The 23,932-nt window shown below is 43.4% G+C and overlaps 3 protein-coding genes across 4 annotated transcripts; 2 read left to right on the top strand and 1 right to left on the bottom strand.

Annotated features, from left to right (window-relative positions):
- Positions 1-551: 551 nt before the first annotated feature.
- slc5a1 (solute carrier family 5 member 1) lies at positions 552-7,548 on the top strand. Its single transcript, XM_035608100.2, has 15 exons — positions 552-769; positions 1,288-1,359; positions 2,290-2,394; positions 2,577-2,636; positions 2,813-2,917; positions 3,069-3,174; positions 3,601-3,681; positions 3,805-4,013; positions 4,473-4,608; positions 4,742-4,849; positions 4,972-5,122; positions 5,221-5,389; positions 5,907-6,122; positions 6,245-6,350; positions 6,454-7,548. The coding sequence occupies exons 1-15, from the start codon at positions 632-634 to the stop codon at positions 6,666-6,668; spliced, it is 1,977 nt and encodes a 658-aa protein (XP_035463993.1). The 5' UTR covers positions 552-631; the 3' UTR covers positions 6,669-7,548.
- Positions 7,549-10,359: 2,811 nt separating this feature from the next.
- On the top strand, positions 10,360-19,002 carry rnf208 (ring finger protein 208). Its single transcript, XM_035608105.2, has 2 exons — positions 10,360-11,165; positions 16,783-19,002. Exon 2 carries the CDS (start codon positions 17,867-17,869, stop codon positions 18,644-18,646), a length of 780 nt encoding a protein of 259 aa, XP_035463998.1. The 5' UTR covers positions 10,360-11,165; positions 16,783-17,866; the 3' UTR covers positions 18,647-19,002.
- Positions 19,003-19,933: 931 nt separating this feature from the next.
- Positions 19,934-23,844, bottom strand: si:dkey-106l3.7. 2 transcript variants are annotated; one of them, XM_035608101.2, is made up of 6 exons: positions 23,129-23,844; positions 21,427-21,588; positions 21,036-21,237; positions 20,816-20,898; positions 20,578-20,675; positions 19,934-20,287 (listed from the first exon to the last, which is right to left on the bottom strand). In XM_035608101.2, exons 1-6 carry the CDS (start codon positions 23,717-23,719, stop codon positions 20,200-20,202), a joined length of 1,224 nt encoding a protein of 407 aa, XP_035463994.2. In that variant the 5' UTR covers positions 23,720-23,844; the 3' UTR covers positions 19,934-20,199. The 2 variants fall into 2 exon arrangements, with proteins under 2 accessions (XP_035463994.2, XP_035463996.2); XM_035608103.2 differs by having other exon boundaries at positions 21,436-21,588; positions 23,129-23,842.
- Between the last annotated feature and the right edge of the window lie 88 nt (positions 23,845-23,932).

Raw genomic sequence — 23,932 nt, 5'->3', positions numbered from 1 at the left:
TTGCTTCCTGTCAGAGGTCAGTGTGAGGTGGTAGTAAATGGCTTTTATGGGTGAACACATGGTAAAATGGTCTTACTTCTTTTATGAGTAAACAAAATTAGTTGTGTTTTAAAAACAAAAATTATTAGTTGTGTGACCTTATAATTTAAAGGAGACTCCTGTAATTGTGATTTTTTTTTTACCCTTTTGTCATATCAGTCAAATGAGTTTGAATTGAATTTAATTGAACTAAATTGAATTAAATTTCATTGAACTTAAAGCGCTGCAGTGCTGATAGAGTTTATCTGTAGGGTCTTTGTTTTAAAGGAACATGAGTTATTTCCTGGTGGGGGTTAATGTTTAATGATGGTTTCCTCGCTAAAAGGTTACACATTTTTACATGTTTAATTTTCAAATCCACAGTCATGTGTCAGCAAGGTTTATTTCTGCACCCAGATACAGTTCCAAACGAACACAATATCTGGTAATTTATTAGATAAACACCCCCCCTCCCCACACTTCTTTCCCACACTCATCCACTCCCACATCAGCAGGCAGGACCCAGGTACATAAGTCTGTCTGAGCAGGTGCTTCAGTCAAAGAAGTGCGACTCCAGAAACTCTCCTGTTCTCTGGTCAACGTCTCGGCAGAAATGTCCCAAGATTACTTTGGATTCTCCGTCATAAGGAGCAATGCAAGAAGCAACAATGCCACCGTGGCCCTGAACAATCCAGCAGACATCTCTGTAATTGTGATTTACTTTTTGGTGGTCCTGGCTGTCGGAGTATGGGTGAGTTGTCCAGTATTTCTTCAAACGCTTCTCGCCTGTGAATAGTTAACTCCTCGTCGGTTTAATGGTTGTGAGAGTTGTAGCTCACTTTATTTCAGCCAGTGAAATCAAAAGACACTCTGTCTGTTTTGGGCCACAATGGATAATCAAGTCAAAATAATTCATATTTATCTTCTGGTATAAGATGCATCTCACTTTTAGCAACAGAGGTATTGTTTTAAAACCTTTACAGCAGAACCTTGGAGACCTATCAGAGTGCACTGATATTGTGCAATTGTATTATCTTACTCAACAACCCTGTTCACATTTGTTATGTAGCAGATTAGAGAACTTACACGGAATGCGCGTAATTAATTAAATCTGATTAATTTATTAGTGTTAATGTACTGTAATATGTAATAATTCTGATCTTATCACAGTTTCAGCAGCTGTAAGATAAAAGGACATTTAATTACTAACAAATATTGCAGCTGAGTGTTGAAGTCAATCCTCCTAAATGTCAACGTCTCCTGTTGCAGGCTATGGTTCGCACCAATCGAGCCACTGTCGGTGGCTTCTTCCTCGCAGGGAGGAGCATGGTGTGGTGGCCGGTGGGTGTCTCACTGCTTCGATGGAGAATCACATGCATGACTGTCGAGATTGATCTCTTACAGTTGCATTTTACAGTAATCACACAGCAGTAATGGCCGCAGAGACACATGCTCACTGTGGTAATTAGTTTGTAAAAAAAGAACATTTGTGTAAAATCAGGTATTCTGTTACCAGGCGTGTAAATCATCTGGTGGGCTACTTATATATTCAATGCTTACGTACTGCAACAAACAGCATGGGAGTATATAAGCACATCAACAAGAAGGGCGTCTTCACCATTTACATTTTGTTTTTATTAGACAAAACCAACAGTAATTATTAAACATTGTAAGGACTAACAAAGTCTATATAGCTTAAAATGACTTAACCTAGTAGCTTAATGAGCAACTCATTGATATTCCAGGACTGAAATACACATTAGCCTAAGATCTCTATCATTATTAATGCACTCAGTGCCATCGATGTGGATCCAGACATTAATAGAATGACGTTCAGAGGACAAATTTGAGCTCCACTGCAGTAGCAGCCACTGATCAATCATCACTGTCTGTTGTGTTCTGCATGCAGCCAGTGGACTAAATGCTAATACTGCTGTGTCCAACTGAACTTATTGAAACCAACAACATTAAACTGAAGGCACAAATAAATTTTGATATGGCACAGAGTTCTACTGTACACATACATGCAGGGGTGGCTTAAGGGTGTCAAACTCTTCACAATGATGCATTCTCCTCTCTCCTCCACTTTCACTTTTTAAACTACAACCAAACACACGTAAGGGCAGGCGACTACTTAACTAATGTTTTTTATTCACCTGATGCCTTTGTTGTTTAAAATGCACCCCCCACAAAAAGTTTTTTTTTTCCTATTATTCCTGTACTTAACAAATTGTATCCTGTACATAACAAATTTAACTTTGTCACTCACAGATTGGAGCATCGCTGTTTGCCAGCAACATTGGCAGTGGCCACTTTGTAGGAATTGCTGGGACTGCCGCAGCTGCCGGAATAGCCATCGGTGGATTTGAATGGAATGTGAGTAATTGCGTCTGATGTGCCAGTGAAACCATTATCACTCCACCACAGATAATGTCCGTCAACTCTGTCAGGTGAGCTGATAAATCTGCTGTGTCATTGACTGCTTACTGTTTGTGTTGTGTTTGTGTGTGTGTGTGTGTGTGTGTGTGTGTGTGTGTGTGTGTGCGTGTGTCTTTCAGGCTCTTATTGTGGTCGTCATTCTGGGATGGCTCTTTGTGCCCATCTACATCAAAGCTGGGGTAAACTGATCACACAGGTCACATGTTTAGACATAAAAGAACACACTCTCTTCATGCTCCAACAAGTGTATTTCGCCCTCCTAAATATGCATTCATAACTATTGTGAGCCTGTATTTTCAATTACTGTTTGAGCAGTGAATACAGAAACAATCTCATGATGTGTGGGTGTGTTTAGGTGATCACCATGCCTGAGTACCTGAAGAAGAGGTTTGGAGGACAGCGTATTCGCATCTATCTCTCTGTGCTGTCCCTTTTCCTGTATGTTTTCACTAAGATCTCAGTAAGTCACTGTGACGCCACATCTCAGCCCCTCAGTCATGCCCTGCTGAGCCTGCAACATCTCTCACATGCCATATTTATATTTCATCCTTGTTCCAGTATTTGACATTATCGATTGAATGGATGTGTTTTCTGCTCCTCCCTCCACTCAGGCGGACATGTTCTCTGGCGCAATTTTTATCAACCAGGCTCTCGGGTTGAATATCTACCTTGCTGTTGTCATGCTGCTGCTGATTACGGCGTTGTACACCGTCACAGGTCTGTTCACTTAGGGTCCAGTCACTTCCTTTTCCACCAAACTCGTAAATTGACATTCAACTCATAAACTAAAGAGAGAGGATGGTAGGTCTTATCTACTACTTGAATGGCATCATGAATGGGGTTAAAGGTTAGGCCAGTCAAAGACATTTATACACACAAGCACAATCTCCTCTGCTGCTGTTCTGCAACAATGCATCCACACATGAACTTTAGCTTTAAAGGACAATCAGTGAAACAGCACTTACATAACACCCCATTACACTGAATACCCAGTTTGGTGAAACAAATTGGATCATTTGCAAGCTTGACTTTATTTTTCGTTATCTGTCTCATATAGGTTCAGTTATGTACATTAGTGGCAATAAAAGTGTTGTTTTTTGTTGAAACATTTGTAGATTGATAACAACCCATATTGTGTCTCAGGTGGATTGGCTGCTGTGATCTACACAGACACCTTACAGACCATCATCATGGTTGTTGGATCATTCATCCTTATGGGCTTTGGTAATTATTGGTATTATTTGGTATTATTTTCCTTGTTTGCTTTTTTTTATTGTTAAAATGACGTCAAGCTATTGAGGAGTAAAAACCACTCTGTGTTAGTCTAACTTATGCGCATGTCTACAGCTTTCAATGAGGTGGGAGGCTACAACAACTTCCAGCAGCTCTACATGGAGGCCGTTCCTTCCATGACGGGTAACATCAGCGCAAGCTGCTACGAGCCGCGCGCCGACTCCTTCCATATTTTTAGGAACGCGATAACAGGAGACCTGCCGTGGCCTGGCCTGGTGTTTGGACTCACCATCCAGGCCACCTGGTACTGGTGCACCGATCAGGTCAGTCAAGCAAATGGGCAGCACTGCTGGGGCCCATGTAGCAGTGAGCATATTAAACCTTTTCAGACTGAGCTCTAGCTTTTGCAAAATACTAGCAACAATCCCCGGTCACACACACACACACACACACACACACACACAAACTCATCAGACTGATTACAGCCCATTTGCACACACCTCTCTGCAGCTTTATCTCACCTGTTTTTGCCGGGCAGCACTCAAGTGGTCAGAGTTGGCCCGCTTTTAGTTTTGAGAAAAGATAAGATAAGACATGAGATGCACACATAAACACATAATGGTCACTTCCCTAAGTGAATACTTTAGCAACAATGTCCGATTTGGCTTCTTTACCTTAAGTGTTGTATTTACTCTGCAAATATTAATAGGGAGAGAATAGGTTGAAGTGTGCTATAATCATTTACCATTGATTGAATGCTGGCTCTTCTTTTCTTTTCCCAGGTGATTGTCCAGCGCTGTCTCTCTGCCAAGAATTTATCTCACGTGAAGGCAGGCTGCATCTTATGTGGCTACCTGAAGCTGCTGCCTATGTTCCTCATGGTTTTCCCTGGGATGATCAGCAGGATCCTCTACCCTGGTGAGCGTGTTGAAGCTCACCTTTGAGCTCGCAGGCTGAAAGAATAACTGCAGCTCATGCTTTTCTTAACACGGAGATAACGGTGGACTTAAATGTTCTGAATATCCTGCTGATCTTATTCATTGTATTCTAGATGAGGTAGCATGTGTGGAACCAGAATTATGTGAACAATACTGTGGGGCTAGTGTGGGCTGCACCAACATCGCTTATCCCAAACTGGTGGTGGATCTCATGCCCAATGGTAGGTAGCAGAAGAACAATATCTGGTTGGCAAAGAATGCAAACTGGAAGCCTTTTTCCTGCAACTTGTCTTCTTCTCCATTTTAATCTGTTGTCTATTCTATTCTGTTCAATCTATTCCAGGTCTGCGAGGTCTTATGCTGTCTGTGATGATGGCCTCGCTCATGAGCTCACTTACCTCCATCTTCAACAGTGCCAGTACTCTGTTTACAATGGACATCTACACAAAGTTACGCCGCTCCGCTAGTGAAAAGGAACTCATGATTGCCGGCAGGTAAAACACGTTTGGGCTTGTGTTTGGTTTGTATTTCTAATTATTTGTTAAAAAAATCCTAACTGCTACTATTTCCATGTGTGTTTGACCGCATGTAGAGTGTTTATCTTGGCCCTGATTGGTGTGAGCATAGCATGGATCCCCGTGGTGCAGTCTGCCCAGAGTGGTCAGCTCTTTGACTACATCCAGTCCATCACCAGCTACCTGACACCACCCGTTGCAGCTGTCTTCATGCTTGCCATCTTCTGCAAACGGGTCAATGAGGCTGTGAGTTTCATTAACATTAACATGGTCGTGTTTAAAATCGTGACCATTTTCGCATATAGGATTTTAATCTTCGTTAATTAGCACTTTTTACAAATTAAAACTGTTAATATCATTAGTTTTGCAGTTTGGTTGCCATAAATAAAAAATATTGGACAAATTGAAATCCATCAAATAGTTGTTTAGACAAAGGTCAGGAGGTCAATTGTCTACATCATCTGGGAACAATTCATGTGTGCACCAAAATGAATGGCACTCCACATGTTTGTTGTTGACATGTTTCTGTTTGGACCAAAATGGCGGACTGACCATCATTATTACCAATCCTGTAATGATGGTGCTAGCACAGCAGAAAACTATGTGTGGTCAAATGTAGTCTGTTATGAAGATCTTATGGTCCAAGCAATCTGCATCTTGTACTGTATATGTCATGCATGTGTTGTCTCTGCTGGATGCTCCATGTCCGTACAATCACTGTTTTAATACACGTGCATTTGTCTAAACTTCTTTCTTTCCTCAGGGTGCATTTTACGGCCTCACCATCGGACTGCTGATCGGCCTGTCCAGGATGATAGCCGAGTTTGCTTATGGGACAGGCAGCTGTGTCAATCCCAGTGACTGTCCCACCATCATATGTGGAGTCCACTACCTCTACTTCTCCATCATCCTGTTTGTCGTCTCCTGTATCATCATCCTGGGAGTCTCTCTCATGACCAAACCCATCGACGACAAGCATGTGCGTGACTGCTGCGAGATAAGGCCGAATAAATCATTAATTTCCCTGCAGCCATTCACTGGAGGACACAGCAAACGTTATAAATATTTATTTTCTACCCATGCGCCGTGTTGTTTGTCTAGTTGTATCGACTTTGCTGGAGCCTGAGGAATCGTACGGAGCAGAGGGTGGATCTTGAACGGGAGGACTGGGTTGAAAACAACGATACCAACTCTTTGGAAGAAGACAGTAATCAGCGAACTTACAGCATAAACACAGATAGATGCTCGCAAGTACACACACACACTAGCAGATTTTCATCATTGTTGTGCCTCCATTTCTCTCCTCACAGAACCAGAGGAGGAGCATGGTTTGTGCAAGAAGGCAATGATGTGCTTCTGTGGCCTGGAGCAGGAAAAGGCCCCCAAGCTGAGTCCAGAGGAGCAGGAAGAGATGCAGAAGAAGCTCACAGACACCTCGGAGAAGCCTCTATGGAGGAACATTGTCAATGCCAATGGCCTCATCCTCCTTTGTGTGGCTGTTTTCTGTCACGGTTTTTTCGCTTAATGAAAACCGACTGACTCCACTTGCCCTCAAATGTGGCAATTTGTATTTAAGTGACAGGATTTTACCTGAATGTGATTCATTACCAAATAAGTCAGACAGCAACAGTAGCCAAAAACCTCCTAAAATATGAATTTTCTTCGCCTGAATGCTGCTCGCGGCAGTGGAAATGTATTTTATGTATAACATCCACAGGTGTCCCTCATAAAATAATAACATGCTTTTAGTATTAGCAGTAATGAGTACAAAGTCTGATCCTAAAGACCAGCCCTCCTGATTCAATTCAACTCTAATACTCATTCACAACACTGGAAATGTTCACCGCTCAGCCACAGCAGCAAAATCAGTTACTGGATCTGATGTCGAGTCTGATCCGCGTAAATGCTTCTCTACTGTTCCACCGACTTTCTAGTTTACATGTAAGTGACATGAAAGGGATACAACCCAGGCCCATTTTTATAACATTCTTTTGTGTGTTTTATTTCATCATGCTTCCTTAAATTATGAAAAAAGAAAAAAAATGAAAATGCTTGTAAATTATCTTTAATACATAATGTTTCTACGTACACGGAGATTTAAAATCCCTGGTGATTACTGTATCCGCTACCTCATTCTACATTCGCCTTCTCTTCTCTTTATGTGTGCTCAAAGTCCATGAGTGGCGTCCCTTCTTAAATCCATGCACCTTACCGTTTGTTGTATTAGTTGTTAATGAATAAAAACAACTCAGGGAAGAGAGATTGTGAAGCAGTTTGACTCTCTTTACTTCCCTCTGGTGGTCTCTGCCATTCCCGCTTTTATGTTTCTGGTTAAATCTGCTCTCAGCAAGGTAAACAGTATATCATTTAAGTGCTCAGTTAATAAATGCTGAATGACAAACACACATGATCAGTTTTGAATCTATTGCTGATGCATTTATTGTCTCTTATCTCTTTTCTCTTTAATCCCTGCCTAATTCCTCACCCATTCATCACTGAATATATCTGCTTGACTCGTTAGTCAGAACACATTGATTACACACGAATAATCGAATAATTATGTGAAGGTTTTGCTGAGTGAATCATTCAGTGAATGATAACGTTTACGATAATGGTCGTGATTCTGAAAAGATTCTAGAGAAACATGCAGTCAGTTGGTAATAAACCATAAAAAAAGAAAAAGTGCACAAAAGTTGCTCCACTTGTGTGTTAGATTTCCTGAAACTGTACAAACGTGCAATTCTGTGATATACAGTATTGAAAATAGTCTGATCCCAATCAGGAATTTATATAAGCTCGACTTAAAACCTTAAAAACATGTAGCGACAAGGTGAGACGGCGTCCTATTGACAGAAGAGTCTCAAGGTTCAACATTACACCACACAGCTCGCTGCTCTGTGCAGGACTGACTTCAAACTTCAAACATATTTACTGTAAAAGCTACTTCACTTAGTTTGGCTTTAACCCAACACATCCTGTTTTAATGGACTGAGCTTCTAAGGAGAATAGAAAGTAGTAAACAGCAACACTGCCTTTACCAGCTATAACAGAAGTTACACACTAATGCATCAGCAATTATATTCTCACAATATAAAATGAAAGTAATTATTCCTAACTGGGGTGCGAGTACTTTTGGTATTTTAACAATGCTTTGACGCATGTGCTTGTGTACTTTTACTTAAGTAAGATTAAGAGTGTTTGTGCTCTGCAGCTGAAGAATAAATCAGGCCTCGTTGAAAGACGTGTGCCTGGGGGCATTTGCGCCCTCCGTGCATGTGACAGGTCTCATTGTCCCAGCAATTATACGGGACCTCAGTTCCTTGTCTCTGAACTGCACTTCACCTCTGAAGACAGTAGTGGGACTATTCTTAAAGGAGAACACACTGCACACTGCTGAGGCGGTAGCTTTGCGGTAGCACACACACATATTTTTATTATGTTTTGCGCCATAAAGTTTACAATTGACAAGCAAAAAAAGAAAAAAATTGTCCCGCTGCTAGTCCTCCTCTCCTCTCTAACACTCCCTACTCTTACTCAGGAGGTTTTACGTTTGGATTTGGAGCCATAAGAGGTGTGTTAAAAGAATGAACAACACTTAGATTTTAGGTTTGATGGTCCAAAAATAGTTTTATTATGTGCTGTGAGTTGAATTTTTTTTTTCCTCCTTCAAGAAGATTTAAACCCCTGAAAAAAGTATTTCTCATTAAGTTTCTTCATGAACAAATATTTTTTGACATTGTGGTTTAACAAGCCAAACATCCTAGTTTCAGGGTTTATTCTGACCATTAATCTCCAGAAGTCTACAGGGGATTCATTCATATAAGTTATTGTTTTAGATGGTTTTGAAGAAGTTCTACTTTCATTCATTATCTGGTTGATAAAGTTATTATACTAACTCATTAATAAACACATATTCCTTCCTTATAATATGTTATAAACCATTTAGTCAATGTTTATATACAACTAAAAAAATGCAGAATTAAATGAAAAGTGTTGCTGTATATTTTACAAACATTTATGTAACACGTTAATAAGTAATTCATTACATACCAACAATGGATGAGAATATTTAATGTTGTGGAGAAATATCAAGGTTTTTCACAGCATGCTTCTGAACGTGAAATGCACATACATTTATCTAAAAAAGAAAAAAGGCTGCAGGGCAAAATAAATTAGAGCAAATCAAAAAGGTGCAACAGTTTGAGGAACTTATGTCTCATCAGTGACTTATTGAGAAAATTCTGTGGCTCTTTCACAAGAATCTCACTTCTGAGAAGAGCTAGAGATGAGTTTAGTTACTTAATAGGTTGGTTTCTGCTAAACCTTGCTTAACCTGGAGCCTTTTGGTGCTCAGAATTTATATTCGGGGACTTTGTTTTGATGCCAACGTTATGTAAGCGTAACCCTCTTACAATGGCAAAAAATATATTTTTTAAAAGATAGGAATTTTTTTTCTCTCTTTTTTATCTGAGGATTATTTATTGTTTAGCATGAAGGCTCGAGCGGATACAGAACTTGCTAAAATCCTCGTTATGCAACAACACTACACGTGCAGATCTGTGTTGAGAGCTCAGGAGGCTGCCGTCAAGTCACAGAGGGAATTTATAGAAACTCAGCAGTGTCCGATTCAGCAGTCAAGCCAAGGACGAACAAAAGAAAAGGGACACCTCTATCCTGTATTGTTAACATTTTGGCGTTGTGAGCTTTAAAGCATGTGCTCTCGGGAATCCATGTCCAACCACGACAACAAAAAACGAATAAGACGCATGTGGTCGGTGCTGAATATGATGGATGGGTTTCTGCTGAGCTTCCAGTCAGCATCCTCGGATAGAAAATTAATTTGCGAGTAAATTTGTGTTTTGTTTTCATTTGCTGCACAGTGAAGATTTGATCTGTTTGCTCCTGTGCTTCCTGTGTGTCTGGCTGGTGAATGTAACCGTGTGTGTGCGTGTGTGTGTGTGTGTGTGTGTGTGTGTGTGTGTGTGCACTCATATGTACGTAGACATGGGGGCTGGGGAGGGTGGGTAGCATACTTAACGTTCCTCATTGGCTGAAATATTTTCTCTGGCAACTAGAAACAGCGATTCTGCCTGCAGAGGCACTGCAGTGTGTGCTGCAGCGAGAGAGAGTGGTTGAGAGAGAAGGAGAGGGAGTGTGTGTGAGTGTGTGAGATACAGAGAGAGAGAGAAAGAGAGAGAGAGAGAGAGAGAGAGAGAGGAGGGGGTGGGGAGGCAAAAACAAGCCACATGCATAAGGAGAGAGCCAGAAGCACATCAGAGACAGAAGGCGAGAGCGTGTGCGTGTGTGTGTGTGTGTGTGAGAGTGCATGTATGTGTGAAAACACTGCGCATGTGTGACTGTGAGGCGCACTGACTGAGGCAGACAGAGGAGGAGAGAGAGGACTATTGAACGGCAGCTGAGTCGAGAGGAGAGGGAAAGAAGGAGGAGAGGTGGAGAGCAGAAGACAGAGACAAACAGAAAATAAATACAGAAAGAAACAGCACAGATTCTCAGGGCACTGCACAAAATAAGCAGAATAGTTTGAGAGGCTCAGGAGGAGAGAGAGAGAGAGAGAGAGAGAAAGAGAGAGAGAGTGAGAGAGAACAGAGGGATGGAGAAGGAGATACCAGAAGATCAGCCACAGCTCGTCAGAGAAAGAGCAAGGGCGGGAGAGTGAAGGACGAAGGTACCAGAGAGGAGAGGAGCAGATGTGGAGCTCGACGGGAGCAGCCTGAGACATGACGCATCCACCTTGCAACGGCTTCCTCCATCTTACGTCCCCTCCATCTTCTCCTCCCGGCGCTGCTGCTCGCTGTTCACCCTGCTACAGCCAAATGGACAGGAGAGCGCATCCTCCCACTGGTGAGACATCGCCAGAACAAAGGGACTGAGCGGCTCGGCTCTGCCATCACGGAGCAGCAGCATCAACAGCATCAACAGCATCGACGTCGGCAAGAACTGCGACGGGGAGCGAGGGGGACTGGAGAAAGGACTGGAACAAGACGAGTGCGTGAGCAGACAGGTGAGAGGATGAGGAGAGGCTTTGCATCTGTTTCATGAGGAAGACTCTCTCTGTGTGTGTGTGTGTGTGTGTGTGTGTGTGTGTGTGTGTGTGTGTGTGTGTGTGTGTGTGTGTGTGTGTGTTTTTATCTTCATATTCTGTGCGATCTGGATGTTCCAGATGTGTGAGGAGGTGGGGCGCATCTGTGTCGGTTTCATACTCACGTTCTCTTCTTTTTCTATCAGTCTCTGAAAGAATACAACAGAGAGCGGGGGGTCTTTGCCTTCTGCTTTGTTACGCTGAGCTTTCGATGGTTGTTGCATCATGGTCGTCCATTTTGCAGACACACACACACACACGCACATGGATGGATGCATGAATGGAGGCATGTGTGCCCGTGCACACCTGCACGCCTACCTGGACAGACAACAACAACAACAACAACAACAACAACAGAAAGGGTCCGAGTCAGTAAACACACAGTGATGACGTTTGAGTTTAGGTGAAGCTGGTGTCATGTGGGCGTCACGTCTTATGACATTTGACAGAACCCTGCGCGGACACTTTCCTGCCGGGGGCAGGAGGAGGCAAGGCGGCGGGGGGGGGGGGGGGGGGGGGGGCGACAGGGACAGGGCAGGAACGGCCTGTTCTGTCGTTGTCAGCAGCTCTGAGGCGTCTCTGTGTTGGCCATGCATTGGCGCTGCAGTGCGAGTGCTGGGCACACCATGCTGCGATTGCATAACTGCTGCTCCTGAACGCAGCCCTCCCACATGCGAAGCAGCAGGCCGAAGCTGCCCCATCTCGCACGGGCCAAACACTTCGAGCCACCTCGCCCGCTATGCCGCAGACGAGTCCCTCTCGAGCTCACACAACATTAACAACGCCGTCCACCTCAACTCTCAGACAACCTGCTGTAAATAAAAATCAATCGCAGTAATCGCTCAAGTCACTCTGGTTATTGAGGCGCTGGGCACTTGCTGAACCTCATTCCCTCATAAATCTTCTATGAGGTCTGTGTCAGGTGCAGCGATGCTGGTTACTGCTTTCATTTTTTTCTGCCTGTGTGCAGCTCTGCCATGTTGCTGTGGGAGCTACATAGACGGGAACAAAGAGCACTTGAATTGTGATGAATTGTAAGGCAAAATGGCCGATGTCTGCCATGAATGAAAGCAGGCTGTTATTTAAAACCTCTCAACACACTCAACAGGCACTTTTTGCCCATTGCAAAAAAAAATACAAACGTTGGATTGCAGTAGCCCATGTAAATCTTTCCTTTGAGCCAAACATCATATGTGGATCTGGAAAACAATATCAAGATGTATTTAAATCTTTTATGTACAACATCCTGACACCGACCTACTGCATGGTATGTGTGCATGGAATTCATTCTGTTGTCTAGAAAAGGATGTTATGCAAAACCTTGGCATTTTGAGAGAGAGAGAGTGCAGCATATAAAGATAAAAACAGGAGAAAGATACAAAAACAAACAAGACACCCAGATGTATCTCTCATCTGCATTTACACAGCATCCCGCTTACTATACTTTTCAAATAGTACACATGCGACAGAAGGACATCATCCTGTATTTAAATCATTCACACATACTTCACCAAATCCTTGAATACGTCACGGTTGCCTGAGAGGAGATGCAGCCAGCCAAACCTGCAGCAAATCTGGGGATTTGTCCCCAGATTATGCTGAGGTCATAATATGTTACATAATCAAAATGCACCATCAAATCTCACACAGGTCCGGGGAGACATGTGGCGTCGCTTTTTACCAGCCGAGGCACGAATGTGGATACACATCTCGACATTGTTGGCATACCTTACATACTGTGGGGGGTTTGGTGAACAGTAAGGGCACAAAGACCTGGACCCTCTGTTCTGATGGACAGACTGATTTTCATTGAGAGAAAAGAGAGAAAGAGAAGGGGAGAGAGAGAGAGAGAGAGAGAGAGAGAGAAAGAGAAGGGGAGAGAGAGAGAGAGAGAGAGAGATGTGCAGGGTCTGTATGACTCATTCAGAACATGGTGCCCTTCTCCTGCTCTCCGATCTGAACAGGTGGAATCTATCCAGTGTGATCGTGAGGGCCAGGTATCTGTGTGTGTGTGTGTGTGTGTGTGTGTGTGTGTGTGTGTGTGGGAGAGAGAGAGAGAGAGAGACGGTGGGAGAGTTAAAGGAGGATAGAGATGTTCTAGGCATGTGGAGCCATATCTGGGTTTTTCTCTCTCTTACAGGTCAGGTGTATGTGTGTGTGTGTGTGTGTGTGTGTGTGTGTGTCAGAAGTCAGTCAGAAGTAAATTCAGACTGACTGATAGTGTACACATTTAAGAATATTCCTTTTAGTGGCTCCTATCTGCTTGTTATCTGTTTGTTTGTGTCCACTGGAATGTAAAAGGGTGGTGCCGTGTACGTGAGGGGAGGATGTCTGAGGGTGAGAATGTTCTAGGTAGGGTGTATGTGTGTGTGTGTGTGTGTGTCTGTGTGTGTGTGAGAGAGAGAGAGAGAGGGGGGGAGAGAGAGAGAGAGAGTTTAATGGTATGAGGAATTTGCTGCTGAGACAGACTCCCCTGACCTCTCTGTGGTCAGCTCTCCTCTTCCTTCTCTTGCCCGTGATGACGAGGTCAAATGCCTGCCATGATTTCATTAGTGTGATAATTCCTCTGCAGGGAGAGGAACCAGAGATATGTGTACACACACACACACACACACACAATGTCAAGACTGTGGGAGAGATGCAGTTTACACTGTGGTAATATGGTGGCCGAGCCCGAGATGAGCTCCTTACTTAACCGGAGAGGGCTCCGTCGATTAGGAGGAGGCTGCGCCAAAGTGAGCCCATCAGCAGGCCGTCTGCATCAGTTATCAGCCCTTTTCACAGCACTGTCACCAAATTAGAGGGTAATTTTAGCTGCTTCATCTCCCCCAGGCTGCAAGGCTCCTCTGGTTGCTTTATCGACCTGACCCTTAGCCTCTATCAGACATAAGTATTTTCACAAGCTGCTGGAACCCATAAAAAATGACGTCTGGACATAAAATATCTGGGACAAGGGGAGCTGATTGTTTGAAATTCCTTAAAGCTCAAACACAAACCTTCCTGATACTGGAGTTTTAGAGCAATACCTATATCAAGATTTGAGAGTTTGAAAAATCTGATTGTGACTTTTTTAGGTTATTTTAGACCCTTTAAATTATTTTCATACTCTGCAGTTGGTGTTATGGGAAACTTGGTTTTAAATTACTTCAACATATCCTTTTCATTAATGTGCTATGATTTCCTGATATCAATTGACCCATTTACACTGATACCAAGATATCCACAATGAGAAAATATCAGCAGATGTTTGATCCAGGCAGATATTTCAATCTAGCTTTGGTTAAATGGCTATAGTTTGAATTCAATCCAAAATTCACTAATTCATTAATATAATACAGTCTACTATAGTATTATGTAGGGTATCATTTGAAATTAGTTGTATGTTGATATTATTATTATAAGTTTAGGTACTACGTGATATATTTTTGATGCATTACATTGATGAATACAAACATGATTTTCTACCGAACATATATTTTTGCTACAGTTGAAATAATCCCGAATATCTTATAAGTATGTCCAAAACTTTTCCTTAATGAAACACAGTCGAAAAGTAGCAAAAATATTATTAAAATCTATTATTATATATCTGATAACAGAATTGGTGAATAAGATTAAGAACCAGATCAGGCATTCAATACCACTATGCAGTGCATGACAGATTGAGATACACTTTGCCACAAATTTCCAACCATAATAATTACTTTATAATCATATTGTGTCAAAATATCTAAATTCATATTTTCAAGGAATTTGTACTTTAAAAATACTTTTTAAAAAATGGCTTACTTAAGGTTTTGTTGTACATTTGTGAAGCGTTTGGTGTCATATAAAACAAAACAGTAGAACACAGTTAAATGTAAATCGGCAGATTTTGCAACTTTTGTAATTTTCATAAACATAAATATAAGATTTCAAGATATTGGTTCCAGCCGTAACACTCAGCATTTGTAAGGTGTTACAAAACTAGATATTGTCTAGGATTATAATGTGGTTACTAGATAATGATGTAGGGGAAATGTTGTCTTTTCTGGATCTTACAGCCTGAGCTTTTGTTAACTGTTAAATGCTTTTTAATGATATTTTCCGGTTTCTCATCCTGCTTGGACCTAAAACTTTAATGATGGTGGTTTTCTCAAAAAATGGCTTGCACGAACATCTTCTGAAAGCACCATGAAAGGCACCAAAAAACATACATTTAATCAAGGTATTTGGACGGAAATTGTGTGCATTATTCCTAATTTTTTTGTGGCTGACACCATTCCTTAACAAATGCGTATGAAATTGTGTGTGCAGAGGGATCAGAGGGAAAACAGAAGCTATTTTGGGAGAAGTGTTGCAGCACTGCAGGACTGCAGAGACACATTCTGTGAATTTGCGACAGGGTCTGGCAGAAGACTCGTTGTATGTCTGAGTGTAGACCCTGCGTAGAGAAATGTCAACAGATTCATGCAGAAGCAATAAAGCGGAGAAGCAAGCGTTTGCCTGTGCATCCCGCGTGGCCCAGTGCATCACGTGAAAGTAATGGGCGGCGCCACTTGGGGTCTATATCTCCCTCATTCAGTGTGAATCTTCAGCAGAGGTTGGGGGCAGGAAACCACTGAGAGGTGCACAGATAATCAAACCATAAATAGAAACCATCAATGGTGCTGTGCTCACCCTCCTCTCTCTCTCTCTCCTCCTCACCATGTAGGTCACCTCCTCTGCTCACTTGTTTATTTCTTCTTCCTCTAATGAATCATCGCTCTTGACAATCGTGCATTGAATGAAAGATGTGTCATCCTTCCTCTTGTGTTGTTTGGCAGCTATTGATTTTGGTCATGGAAAAAAATGTCATCCGTACGCGTGTTCTTTCACATGAACCCACACACACAATAGGACACGGGCCCTGCTCCCACTCGTGTAAGAGTCAAACTGACGCAACTCGCAGGATGATTGAGTGTTGACAGGAAGCACGAACCACGACAAGAGCAGCATGTGTCACAATCACCTGCTCTGGAAAGACAGTGTGGCCGGCGTTGGCTTCAGATTGCCTGTCAGGTACACTATCTGCAGTTTAAAGCACAATTCACCTTAAATCCTAGCTACAGGATACATTTTAATACATAATATGTAATAAAGGAAAGAATTATAAAATAGTTTGGGACCAATATGCCAAGGAAAATTGGGAGGATTAAAAAACAAACAACAAACTTAGTTTCATGTGTTTTTTTCACAAGCCTATTGGCTCCTCCCTTGACCAACTGACCAGGTGTAACTTCTCGAAACAATTCTCGTCATAGAAAACCAACGTCTCACGGACAGGTTTTATTTTATGTAAAGCACGATGAAAACTGTATACAACGGCAAGCATTTCGGAAAATAATAATCACCCCGAAAGGCTTGAGTGAAACCAAGCCCTTCACATTCGTATTCCCTATCAAATGGCATTTAATTTCACTAAAACTGAAAAACATCGCATTCATCTTAGCAGTTCATGTATTAAAGTATTATAGTTAATTTCATATAAATCTGTTCTTCTTTTTTCCTGTTTTCCCAGGTTGATGGACCAAAGTAATCAGTTTAAGAGTCTGACTCACTGAAAAAAAAGGGAGACAAGCACAGAGGCATCGTTCAGACTGTCACCACTTCTGCTGCTCGACTGGGAGGACTGTTTGAAAATCAGTACGAAAAGGGAAAACAACCAAAAACTTCACTCCCACCTTTGAGGAATTCAGGAGTTTTTGGAGCCTGAAGAATTCCTTCTAACAGCTTTCTGCAGCATTATAGGAAACCTCCCAAAAAGACCTACTCCTCCTTCCTCCTTCTTATCAACAAGCCACTGAGAGGGGTCACACAGGGTCACCCGACCAAATTGGACCAAGGGGTTATTCTTTCTTTCGTCCTAAAACATTTCGAGTAACACGTGAGGCTCGACCGCAGCCAGACACAGGGAGTTAAGCGGCCGTTTAATTGAGAGACACTTTTAAAGCCAAGATTGAGAAGGCAAGAGGTTCCCTTGGCAGGGCACAGGGTATTCAGTAGTTCAAGACAATACCTCTTGGACCTTTTCTGAACTGCGTGTGCTCAATCCCTCCCTCCCCCACGCTGTGAATGCAGGAAACCCACCAACCTGTACTGTATGTATATATGTGAGCATCCGTGTGCATATAGAAGTATTTATTGATGTTCACTGAGTGAGAACATTGTGCTAAAGTAGTAACTGTCTTTGCGTGTGAATATATGTTTCTGTAACTAGACATCAGAGACAGCACAGGAACACCAGTGATTTAAAAACAACAAAAACTATCTTTCAGTTGTCGACACCGGTTCGATTCTGTAAGGTGGACTGTTAAATCATCTGCATATCGGCTGTGACAGAATTAGAGCTGCAGATCAAGGTGCTCTGGCTCAGCTCCTCCATCTGACTTCCCCTCATAAAGACTCAGGCTGACAGTAGAGCACACCAAGGGGGATCCCTGAGGGAAACATGGAGGCAACCATCCGTCCCCATGTCCCCTCAAATGGCTGACTTCAGAGACGGAGCCCAGTCCCTTTACCCTTGCGCAGAGCCAGGCAGGAGCGTCCAGCGGCGATAAGAGCCACAGTCTCCTCTCTCTTCCACCTCCAGGAAAAACGTGCGAATGTCCTGCATCAGGCGACAGACCGTCACCATCCCCATGGACACCGTCAAGATCATCCAGTCGGAGAAGTTCCCCAGAGAGTGCCCCGTACCCGTCACCCAGCCACGCTATGCCCCGCCTCCCAGAGTGGCATGGGACGGCGGAGGTGAGGGCGAAATAATTGTCAACCAGGCCTGCAGCGACCTGACCCTGGAAATAACAGGGTCTCCCCGATCGATGGTGTCGCCCTCGGTGCCCGTGACGCGCAGGGAGCAGAGCTTCCTTGCGCAGCGCAAAACCAGTGCCAACGAAATCTGCTACCACCAGTTCCAGTACAAGATGGATGATGTCATAGTCAACCAGTACGTGCTGCGCTCGTCCTCCACCTCGTCCTCCACCTCCTCTTCCTCCACCTCCTCGGGGCCCGTCATGCCCTGCGAGCCCCTGGACTGCCCCACCTGCGGTCACACCTACAACTTCGCCGGCAAGCGTCCGCGGATCCTTTCCTGCCTGCACTCGGTGTGTGAGGAGTGCCTGCAGATCCTCTACGAGTCGTGTCCCAAGTACAAGTTCATCTCCTGCCCCACGTGCCGGCGCGAGACGGTGCTGTTCACTGACTATGGCCTGGCTGCTCTGGCCATCAACACCAGCATCCTGAGCCGCTTGCCCTCTGACCCCAACGGGCCCGTGCAGTGGGGCGGGGACGCCGACCGCAGCTGCTACCAGACTGTGCGCCAATACTGCCAGTCAGCCTGCACCTGCCAGATCGCCAACCCCTTGTCCTCCTGCGGCATCATGTAGACAAGGGGGGGCTCTGCAGGTGTGACTCGACGTTGGCCCCCCAACACCACTCTTCTCGTCTATAAGCTCTACCCCTTTCTGCCAGTGTCCCCTCTCACACGCATACCGTAAATAAATCCCTCCACAGATGTTATCTCTATATATTTAATAGCACAGATGGATGCTGTGTGGGACTTATGGATGCTGGTGGTTCAACGAATAGTAAATACATGTATTTTATGTATGGACTGGAATCCTATTCACCCCCTCTTGTTTGGTTGGACGTGTTTGTCATTGACATCTCTTTACATGGGAATGCCAGGGGAGGTCTATCCCCCCAACCTAGGTGAATAAAGATAAAATAATGATAAAAGTAACTTTGTGTGGCCTGGACTTGTTGTCTGTCAAACAGCAGAGTCATTAGAAGTGAAGTGTCATTATAGCTGCAGTGTTAGCATCACGGCTAACTCAACGCCAGCAGTGTGACCGTACATATTCCAATTTGAACAAAAATAACCCTGAGTTAGACGTCTGGTAGTGTTAACAAGTAGCTGGTTGTGTTACTTACTGATCTAGTAGAAAGATGATAAAGTGCCTCTCAAGTCCAGGAGCTCTCCTTCTTCACCAGCTTTTATTCCTGCATCAACGGGATTCTTCTGTCTCCTTAGTTGTTTTTCTTGTCAATGCTATTTACAATGCTGGGGATAGATACCGAGAGAACGCTATTCTCTTCCTTGTTTTGGTTACAATGGGTGACGGATAGTTCCTTTGTGCCATCTTTGTCATAATTGTTCGGCGAAAACTACTTCCCGGTGGCCGAGAGAATAACATGGTGACGGCAAAGCTTATAGGGAACCAATAACCAAAGTGCAGATGGTGTCGCTTATCTCTCACCAATACACTGTGCAATCAGTTTTATTGCATAGTGAGAGGTTTAAGCCAAAAACGTGTCTGGTTCTGCTTTGAATATTCATTTAGATTGTATGGGGAAAGTTCATGGGTTAATGAATGAATCAGAATTTCTTGAGATATTTTACTACGGGTATTCTGTACAGTCTGAGGGGTTTAAAGGGTTTTGTATTGTCCCTTTTATTTACAATAGGGGATACTTTTGATTGTATTTTGTTATATGCGAAGGGCTTTTCCCCCTATACAAACCCCATGATTAAAGGAGCAAACCAGCTAAAAGTCATTCATTCACTCCGAATCTGAAACAATTCATCATGAGGGAGTTAATGAAGTCGTTCAAGCAAAAGAAAATTGCTTTCTTTTTGTAAATTCAATTGGCTTTTGAACTGTTTTCGTAAATGACTGGAAAAAATATATATTTTATTTTGTTCTGTGTCACAGTTTTACAGAAAATGACACTAATTATCAGTAGTCTATAAAAAGAAATGATGGCACTTATATGGACCCATGGTATATAGATGACAATAAATAATCAACATCACATGGTCTGAACAGGAAGTCAGTTGATAGCAGTGATAGTGCTCAGACTCTTGAAGACAAAGCTCCTTCCTCCGCAGAAGTGAAACCAAACAGTCCCAAACATCATGGCGGACACTGCGGTCCGTTTACACAGGCATAGTCGTCCTCCTCCTCCTGAACAGCTGACTGAGCCGTCTCCGGGCCGAGTTCCTCTCAGATGACTGCATCTGCTGGCTGTACAGATAAAAAATTCATCAGACTTAGCTGAAGCACGGTATTGTGGAGAACTGGGGGCAGTGTGAATACGGACAGAATGTTCAAGAGGAGCAGATTCACCAACTGAAAAATGAAACTCCCATCAGCGCCTCTGCATCTACTGTGCATCTACAGTAGCTGACGTGGACCTCTGCCATCGGGCTGGCTGCCATGTTCGAGCCGCACATACATTTCTTCAGAGAATCATGCGTCACATGAGATTAATAAAGCTGCGCCCTTAGAGGGGAGTTCTAAATGCAATATCTTACCCCTTTTTATCTCTCAGAGAAGGCACTTCTCTTCTTAGAGATGCAATTTTCGTCCTCCAGCTCTTGTCAGTTTTACTGCTCTCTTCCTTCTTAGTATCCTGGAAAAAAAATGTGACGAAAAAGTACAGTAAGAATAACATTTATTTTTTTTTCAGCAGCTATTTATTATATAGCTGCTGGCGCGACTGTATTTATTACCTAGATAAACTATTATGTTTTTCATTAGAAAGCACACTACCTCCTTTAGATCGTCATCCTCTGTCCTCTCCTGCAGCTCATCGTTGCTCAGATGCTGCCCTCTGCAGATGGAATTCATCTGTCCTGCACCAAACACACACAGCACAACATGAACACTTCTTCTCTTCTCTTGAGCACTAGTGGTCCATTTCCAAGAATATCTTGAATATCACTTAAACAGTTGGAAAGAAATGCAAAGAAACAGGTAAGAGGTGACTTACTTAAATGCAGCGTTGCAATCGTTGTGTCTGAAGCAGATCTCTGTCGAAAATGTCCATAAGCGTGATTTTTAAGCCGCTGGGGTTCACTGGCACTGCGTTCTTCATCTTCCAGATATTCAAGCCTTTGACATGAAGAGAGGTCTTGACAGGAAGAGAGGTCGCCCTCGGCAGCTTGAGAGTCAGCCTGACAGCAGTCAGGCGCCTGCAAGAGAGTCAAGCGAAAGACAATGTCTTCATGATTGAATTCATACGAACCCTCCAGCGGCAGAGACGACAAGTTGTCCTCCCCGGCTCGACAGGCCCACGTCATGTTTGTGAGGCCGGCCCAGTGTGATAACTGTGACAGCTCCTTAATTGCCTTTGTGAGGATGCGATACACGGATGTCTTCACCTGTCTCACCTGCACATCTTGACGTTCCCGCAGGGCATCCATCTCCGCCCGCGACACCCGGTTTTGCATCTGTTGTGCAGCGAATTCCTCCAGCATTTGGCACACCTGCTCCAGGTAGCACAGCCCGGGGCTCAGTCCTCTCCTCTCCCATTCGCGGAGCTCCTGCACACACCATTAAGCAAGAAAAGCGATACCTTATATTAAGATACATCGAAGAACGCGGGATATATAAGTTAAGCTTACCCGCGCAAGTTTTCTCAGAGGATGAGTGTTAATGACTCAAGTGACCTCGTGAGTTTTCCTGCAGCGCCACCATGAGGTTAATATTTGTGGTTTGGGGTGAAATGTCCATTCAATGGACTGCCATCAAATTATGTCCAGACATTTCCATCAACTTGTTAACATTAAGTCAACATGAGTCATTGTTAGCATGTTCCCACTTTATCCAAGGACAACCTCACAGACCTGCGGGCACAGCTTTGTGCAACTGAAGATTCTTTTTCATTGTCAAATCATTGAGTTATTTTTATTTATTTATTGTCCTGTCCACAAAATGTTTGTTTTTTTAAACGTCAACACGTCACTATTTGTTAGTGTCCAAGATGCTGCCTTAATGTTGTCTGTTTTGAGAGACACCATGAACCGACGAATCAATTTGTCAACTAATAATTTAATAATAAAAAGACGAACATTAAACAGAGCCGAATTAAATATATAATATATTGAATAGTTCCCCTCTGTGGGACGGATAAAGGAATATCTTATTTTATATCCAAATAAAAACTATTTTAAAGATATTCTATGGAAGTTGGACATGGATGACATGAGATTATGATATTAAAGATTGTGTTATACATTTTGAATTTATTGAGTTCTTCTTTCTCATGTACCTTGAAATTAACTTTGAAAGGAACAATGAAAATGTCAACTTGTTTATGTCACATTTCTATTAGTGGTTGCATGCAATCAGCCGAAAGATGGAAGTATAATTAAATATAATTACAGAAATGTCAATATAATTGTGGTAATTGTGGTTAAGCCCCCACACCCAAGGTTTAGTAACAATAACATTCTTAAACAAAAAGGTACAGTTAATCCAGTTGTTTCAAAACCTCAGCATTAACTGATTTTCCCACTGAGCTCAAACACTCATGACAAATGTCTCCAATGTTCTTTTTACATTGCAGGTCAAAATCAGATTCCAAATCCAAACAAACGTTCCCGGCGTCTGGTTAAACAACAATGTTACAGTAATCAAACATAAAATCACAGACCGCTCAACTTCCCACACACCCATTCCTCTCATGCCTGTGGGCGTAAAGTCACCTGGGCAGACTGGTTTGTGATCCCTCACACCACAGACGGACTCATGACGAGTTGCAGGCATTAAAGAGATCCTGTGTGACCGATGACATACCTGTCGTTGAACTGGGTGCAACGTGGTGAATGTGTTTCGCAACCCTGTAACTACGTTAAAAATAGGGGCCTTGTTACACTTCTGTGACTTTCTTTCAGGCTTTCCTTTAACTTTAACAAGCCAGTGCTGCGCAAGTCCATACGTGTCAGTGTGAAACCTATGTAATTCTGACACAGGAGGAAGAAACGCGAACAACCCTTTGGTCTTTTCAGTTACAGGAAATTAACAAACCTAATTCATACGGATGTGAACATAATTTGGTTTGTGACATGAATTGCATCTCACCTCAGATCTTGGCTTGTCACATCTCAAAGACATCGGCCGAAGGGGCACTGATGGGCTGGCTGTCCTCCTTGAACCAAAGCTCTCTGACCTTTGACCTCTCACCAATTTCGATGTGTGCTGTTTGGCCAGAAAAGATGCGCGAGGCCGTCGCCTGAGCACCTCCTCCACTGTAAGGAGCTCGGATTTGTCCTTTTGAGATTTGGAGTCAGTCCTCTGCAGTGCTTGCTCCACTATAAGGTGCAAGGCAGTTGAGCTGTTCGGAGGCTGGCTGGGAAAGAGACGCGGGGACGAAGACGAGGAAGGGGAAGGCACGGGAGAGGACAGGACAGGAGACCGTGATGCGGAGGCTGGCGCATGTCCAGTGCCTTGAGTTTCTGGAATGAATGCATCCATCTCTGCATTATCTGCTGAGATGAAGCAGGATGTAGCAGCGGAAGATGTGTCAGAGCTGGCCATCTCCACGCCAGAGTCCAACGATTCTGAGCGAAAGTTTGCCCCAATGTCAGAAGAAGGCGTAGGTGATTCCGGATAGAGGCTTTCCTCGTTCACCCACGCCTCCATAAGGTTTCCAAAGCTCCTGTAGAGATTCATCTCCAAATGTTTCTGTCCGTCACACCTGAGCCACTGAACTGCAACGCGAACATGAACGAAACGCGAGGGTTTTGACAACCAACGCAGGCACAGCCGAGCTGAGCTTGTGATGAAGCATTCAAGACATTCCCTAAGATCCGCCTCCCTTCCCACACCACGCCTCTCCCCATCAACTGTCCTGTCCCAGTGCGGAGCTTGTTGAGCATGTTGATA

The sequence above is a fragment of the Scophthalmus maximus genome, chromosome 20 (assembly GCF_022379125.1).
Source record: "Scophthalmus maximus strain ysfricsl-2021 chromosome 20, ASM2237912v1, whole genome shotgun sequence".
NCBI classification, from domain to species: Eukaryota; Metazoa; Chordata; class Actinopteri; order Pleuronectiformes; family Scophthalmidae; genus Scophthalmus; species Scophthalmus maximus.
Note: the sequence above shows the minus strand (reverse complement) of the source record. Positions and strands in the feature narration are given on the sequence as shown.

What these genes read in the sequence shown, in the direction of transcription:
- slc5a1 (XM_035608100.2), top strand. Translation starts at nt 632, where the DNA reads ATGTCCCAAGATTACTTTGGATTCTCCGTCATAAGGAGCAATGCAAGA. An exon ending in GGTGGATCTCATGCCCAATG is followed by an intron (nt 4,850 to 4,971) that starts GTAGGTAGCAGA and finishes AATCTATTCCAG; the next exon opens with GTCTGCGAGGTCTTATGCTG. An exon ending in GCAAACGGGTCAATGAGGCT is followed by an intron (nt 5,390 to 5,906) that starts GTGAGTTTCATT and finishes TTCTTTCCTCAG; the next exon opens with GGTGCATTTTACGGCCTCAC.
- rnf208 (XM_035608105.2), top strand. Translation starts at nt 17,867, where the DNA reads ATGTCCTGCATCAGGCGACAGACCGTCACCATCCCCATGGACACCGTC.
- si:dkey-106l3.7 (XM_035608101.2), bottom strand. Translation starts at nt 23,719, where the DNA reads ATGAATCTCTACAGGAGCTTTGGAAACCTTATGGAGGCGTGGGTGAAC. An exon ending in GTGACAAGCCAAGATCTGAG is followed by an intron (nt 21,589 to 23,128) that starts GTGAGATGCAAT and finishes TGGTGTGTGCAG; the next exon opens with GAGCTCCGCGAATGGGAGAG. An exon ending in AAGATGTGCAGGTGAGACAG is followed by an intron (nt 21,238 to 21,426) that starts GTGAAGACATCC and finishes ACTCTCTTGCAG; the next exon opens with GCGCCTGACTGCTGTCAGGC.